Raw genomic sequence first — 6,000 nt, 5'->3', positions numbered from 1 at the left:
TTTCCAAAGCAATTATAGTCATATGCAGATTACATTGAGGGTGCCATTGTACCACAATTTCTAGCATTCTGGTAGGTCAACTACTTCAAACATTTAAACATATTACAAATATGGACTGTTTCCGTCTTCGTGCAAACAATAATTGTTAGCCACAACATGAATCGAGGTCCCATCTTTGGCTGAGACAAACTTATGATCAGATATCAGAGGTTAGCTATCAGTTATGGCTACTCCTTATTTCTTTACGTCAAAGGGGTATCAAGGAGAGCAATTAAAATCCTTGGAAGTTGTTTTTGACTATGGCAAATTTGAAACGTATCCACCGCTTCATTATAATGTAGGGTTTACAGTAAGGCATACACATATAAAGTGGTACTATAAGTGGTTTCCTCTGTCAAGCATACAGGATCATCTTACCTTAAGCTACGTACACACTGCCAGCGACTTTATCGCTGCAGGTCGCCAGTGGCTGGCGGTGAAGTCGCTAGTGGGTGTTCCCACTACTGGTTGCCTAGTAACGTTTATAAATGACATTCACGGATGTCATTCCATTGCTGTTGACAGCGAATCTCTTTTCTTGCCACTAAAAACAAACATTTTGTAGGGAAAAGACTAAATATAAATGGAATCAGTACATAAAATACTTTATATCAAAGATGAATGGGAAACAAGGCGTGCTGTTTGCCAGAGCGGCTGTTTATCTGCGGCGAAAATGCAAATCTCGGTCTGTATGGGTCCATAAAATCCCCGCGATCTCAGATACACCTTTCCACGCAGTATTTTTCTTTAAAATGTCCTTGTACGTGGGAAGAGACATATCATAGAGCACTGGAACATTTCTAACAGCAAGAATTAGCCTTTCATCCATCTTTCCGTTACTGCAGGAGCTGAGAGAAAGAGAGAAGGATCACGTGAGCTCTCCCGTCGTCTCTCCTATTGGCTGTCGCTTCCATTAGTCGCTCCAAAGTTGAACTTTTCTCAACTTTGTCGCGTCGCTGGACACGCCCACATCTAGCGCCAACGGTCGCGACAGCTCGTATCGCCGGAAGTCGCTGTGCTCGCATTGAAAATGAATGGTATTGAGTCGCTGTCGCGCGCGATGTCGCTGGCAGTGTGTACGTACCTTTAGGATTGCTTTTCTTGCAACAATGTTGATGATTTTCCTCTGTATCAATCCAAATTTGATCTCTGTCCTTTAGCAAGAACAAAGAAATCCACAAAACATTTAAAAGTTTCCAAGACTGTTGTCTGTTGTCCAATGTCTGTATTTCTTTGCCCACTCTAACCATTTATTTTTGTTTTTCTGTTTCAATAGTGGCCTTTTCTTTGCAATTCTTCCCATTAGGCCTGCACCCCCTGAGTCTTCTCTTTACTGTTGTACATGAAACTGGTGTTGAGTGGGTAGAATTCAATGAAGCTGTCAGCAGAGGACCTTTGAGGCATCTATTTCTCAGACTAGAGACTATGATCCTCTTGTTTAGTTGTACATCTGGCCTTCCACATCTCTGTCTGTCCATGTTCTGTCCTTTGTCTCTGTAGTGTACACCTTTATGTGAAATCTTCTTTTTTTTTTTTTTTGCAATTTAAAGTATTGTATTGCCTTCATTCCTCAAAACAATGATTGACAGATGAGTTTCTAGAGGAAGCTGTTTCTTTTTTTTTTTAGGACAATTTTTGACCTAATATTGACCTTAAGACATGCCAGTGTATTGAATACTGAGGCAACTCAAAAAAATCTTCATTTAACAAACCAAATAGCTCTCTGCAGTGTTTGATTTAATGGCAAGTGATTTTCTAGTACCAAATTAGCAATTTAGCATGATTACTCAAGGATAAGGTGTTGAAGTGATAGCTGTGTATGGGGCCTGTTTAGATTTGATCAAAAATGACTTTTTTCAAATAGTGATGTTGCTGTTTTTTTACATCAGTAATGTCCTGACTATTCTTTGTGATTAGTTAAATGCCACTTTGGTGAATTTAGGTATCAATGTCCTTCCAAAACAGCAACATCTGTACATTATTCCAACCTTTCGGCCTCCAAAAGTTTTTTTTTTTTTTTAAATAATAAGATGTTGACTTTACATTGATCATGATGACCTATAAAATATGTAATTTGTATACTTTGAAGATTTTTTAATGAAATTGCAGATAGAAGAATTATAGTTTTCCCTTATATTTGTAATTTACTAAAAGTACAAATTCCAAAAACAATACCTAATGAAGTACATTGACTCGATACAATGATTATTATTATTTTACAATTCCTTTTAAATGAGTGTGGCTACACATAGTGAACAGCAGATGTCACTTCTCCTCCTCGCGTGTGATTTGATGATCAGTAACGCACAGGTAGATGAGTCTCTCCCCTCTTGTACAATAACCACAATAACCCAAAAGATCAGGCTTCTGCTATCCATCATTTCAGCCTTTGTGCCTAATCACATAGCTCTTTCTGCGTTAGGATAAAAATTATAACTTTTTTTTTTTGTTCGTAAGGCATTCGGAAAACCTTTAATGTGGCTCGGGGAAGAGACGTAAAGTGCGGTGTTGATCCACTTGTTGATTGAATCAGACTCGCGGTTAGCTGACTAGCTCCACCGGCACACACACTTAACCAGGACTGAACAAACGTATGGACACAGCGAAACCTGTGTGATTTATCTCTAATTGGGGTTTACGGGTTTAATCCGGATGGTTGCGATCTCTTCACTCATCGCAATTATGTTTTAAAATAATTATTAGGAATTACTCGTTTTCGGTGGCGAGAGAAACTTAAGCTGAATCCTCTAGCTAATGCTAATTTAACAAAAAGGGTCAGGTAATACAACCGTCAACAGACACAAGTAACATCTCTGACCATCGCGGGACGTTTTTCAACAGTGCCAATATAAATATATAAGTACGGAACTTTGTTTTAGAGATTTAAATTGCGTTTTATTTAATGCTGTTTTTAAATGATGGACAGAGCCTCGTCCTGGAGACTTTAACCAGAGAAGATGATGAGCTGTGAACCCATTGCATTGAATGTTCTTATGGAATAACACTAACAGAGTCATACTTTTTGGACAAGTTGAAGATTATGTAGGATTTTGACTAGGAATCTACCCAAGTTTTATTCGATTACAATATAAGATATATTCTGCTTTTTGAGACACAGACTGTGTATGCAATGGACACAATCAACCAACATCCTTTAGACTCTGGGTTTGCTGAACGAGATCACAGGATAATTTACAGTTCAGAAAGATCTGGGAGCTTTGATGAACATCATGGAAATGGTGAGGGATGGAAACTGGTGGACGTGACCCTATCTGGGGGAGCACCATGGGGCTTTACCCTCAGAGGAGGACTGGAGCACGGAGAACCTCTTCTTATAACCAAGGTACATAACCAGCCTTTTCTACATGTTGGAAATAGTTTGCTCTACATGTCTAACTTTTGAGTCTGAATAATGGCTAGAGTTAGCCTATTTGTATAGTTGCTGTTTTTAAATTGTATTGTACAATTCTCGTTTAAAAGTAGGCTATTTGCTATCATTCGAAGTCATATAAAGGGCTTATAGCTACTGTATTTTTTTAATCTATAGTATTTATATTGTCGTAATAATGAATCAGTTGTAATGTATCTTGAATGTAGTGTCCAATTATTTAACAGTTGCAGTGTGATTCGTCAAGCGTTGGTGGTATAGTGGTGAGCATAGCTGCCTTCCAAGCAGTTGACCCGGTTTCGATTCCCGGCCAACGCAAGGATTTTTTGCTGAAAACTGAAATTCCCTCCTAACATCAATCATGTCTCGTATTGTTTATAGGGAACTTTATAATTGTTTAGCAGAAGGAACTGCTAAACATTTTTGTTGAGGATTTAGCACAACAATCGGCTTGCTAATCGGTGATGGCCAACTTAAATGTAGGCGTGCGCCATGCCAAGAATGAACTTTCTCTAAAATAACTGCAGCTGCAACCAGTATCTGCCTCAGACTAAGTTATTATTTAAAACTTAGTTCAGCAGTTTAGTATGGCCTTGTCAGGAAAAGTTGCTTTAGTCACATAGCTTAGGATACACAACAAATGTGGTGATTCAAAGCACATGCTGATAAGCTAGCAAGTTAGATATACTGCAAAGAGGAGAGCTGCTAAAGCCTTCAGTCTAAATCTGAGCCATCAAATGTCACTTGTTTAGTTGAGAGATGTAGAGATTTCACTTGGGGCATTAGAACATTTAGTGTTATTGGTAGTTTGCTTTTTTTTTAGGGTATTTCAATCTGCTCATGAGCTATGTACCCTTAGGGTTTGTACTCCCAAATAGGCTATTCAGCTGTCATTGGTTTGTTGACAATACAAAAAGTGTATTATGTCACAAGGCACATTATATAGCATTTTATAGTATGTAAAGAACACTCTAAAATAAAAGATTTCACACTTATTGGCATGGTCATTTAAAACCTATTTTGTAAGAATTTACAAGGAAAACCAAAACTTGCCTCAGCACATTGACCACAGTGACAGAAACTATGCAAATGTATTGAATGAGTTACACGGGTCTCTTGTGATTTGCTATTATTTAAAAAATGGTTTAATACAGTTGTTCTGAACCTTTTCTGACCAAGTACCATATCTGATCTAGTCAGACCATTCAAGTACTCTAATAGAAAACCTTCATGACCAGTAGAGCCAGAATGGACTGTAAATTATTGTAAAAAAATTGTAATGTGGAGGCAAACATATTTATGAAGACATTAGACGCTTTCTCTCTCACACACACACACACAGACATCCTCACCTGGATCGGTATGAGCTCCGATACTGACGTATTTAAATGGATCGGATATTGGTCCGACGAGCCCTATCCAAATCCAATACGGTGTGTTAGTCATGTTCGTTTCTGTCAAGCTCAAATTGACATAAAAGAACCATTAAAACACAATTAAAATAGTTCATATGACTCATGCATTTTATTCAAAGCCACTTGAAGATGTGCAATAGCTCTGTTAATCACAAAGGCTGTCTTTAATAAGTAAATATATCAAATGCACGTGCAGCTATAGCGCATCAGTGAATGGCGCTGCTCTGTTTACACACACCCGTGGGTATTTTTAGGCTTCACAGCGGTGTGCAATATTTGAATCAATAGTTCGGTTCACTATGCATTTAGAACGGCATTTTTATTTATTTTAATTTTTTTTACCAGAATTTGAATAAGAAGCTAATTAAACTACTGTAACTAGCCTACAAAAAGACCCATATATTACTTCCTGGAGAATTCAGAATATCAAAATAAAAGCGTAATGGTTTAAAAGTTAAAGGTGTCACGGAGAGACTCACAGAGGCAGAGATATGAACTCAGTGGCATGGTTTATTGTACAGATGACTGAAACAGTGGTGAAAACATTGTGAGTAAATCCAGCTGAGCAGAGTGGCAAACAGCATGTGAGAAATATACAGACAGGGAATAGACACGATGAACAACTCAAAACAGTCTTATGACACTTGCAGGCAATAATGAAGACACTGGTATGTTTGACATAGTAGAAAGGTCTGGATTCAGAGATACTATCGATGAGAACAGACAAAGAGTCTGTGTGAAATCGGGGTATATATGCAGTTCTTGATTAGCCACTAATGATATGCAGGTATGTGTAATCAGAACTCTGGGGAGAGTGAGCGCTGTGATGGCAGTGAGGAAGAGAGAGAGAGAGAGAGAGACAGGTGGATCCGTGACAAAAGGTGCACGATTGAGGTATATTACTATATACAATCAATATAATGTTTATAAATTAAATACAACAATCCCACCAATATCTGCCTCAGAAAAGATGCCACTTATTGAGAAAGCAGTCCCAATGCAGACTTATAATGACAAGTTTTAAACATCACAATATTTTGGTAGTTGCAAACTTCCATAATGGCCAGTGTTGTTTATGGTTGTGGAAATGGCAGTTTGGCCTCCTCTTTCTTTAGAAAGTCATTGGATGACCGAAACTGTTTGTGTGTTTTCCTTGTT

General features: G+C 38.0%; 1 protein-coding gene and 1 non-coding gene across 3 annotated transcripts in view; both read left to right on the top strand.

Moving 5' to 3' along the window:
* Positions 1-2,407: 2,407 nt before the first annotated feature.
* LOC127646417 (protein Shroom2-like) overlaps positions 2,408-6,000 on the top strand; it is an 86,693-nt gene continuing 83,100 nt past the window's right edge. For both annotated transcript variants that reach the window (XM_052130042.1, XM_052130037.1), the window contains exon 1: positions 2,408-3,382. In XM_052130042.1, the coding sequence (XP_051986002.1) occupies positions 3,170-3,382 (213 nt within the window). In that variant the 5' untranslated portion in view covers positions 2,408-3,169. The remainder of the gene's footprint in view (positions 3,383-6,000) is intronic.
* trnag-ucc (transfer RNA glycine (anticodon UCC)) lies at positions 3,674-3,745 on the top strand. The gene has a single exon. It is a non-coding gene; the product is annotated as a tRNA-Gly (tRNA).

This window comes from Xyrauchen texanus, chromosome 7, assembly GCF_025860055.1.
Source record: "Xyrauchen texanus isolate HMW12.3.18 chromosome 7, RBS_HiC_50CHRs, whole genome shotgun sequence".
In the NCBI taxonomy this organism is placed as follows: Eukaryota; Metazoa; Chordata; class Actinopteri; order Cypriniformes; family Catostomidae; genus Xyrauchen; species Xyrauchen texanus.
The sequence above is the reverse complement of the archived record's forward strand: the minus strand, read 5'-3'. Positions and strand labels throughout refer to the sequence as shown.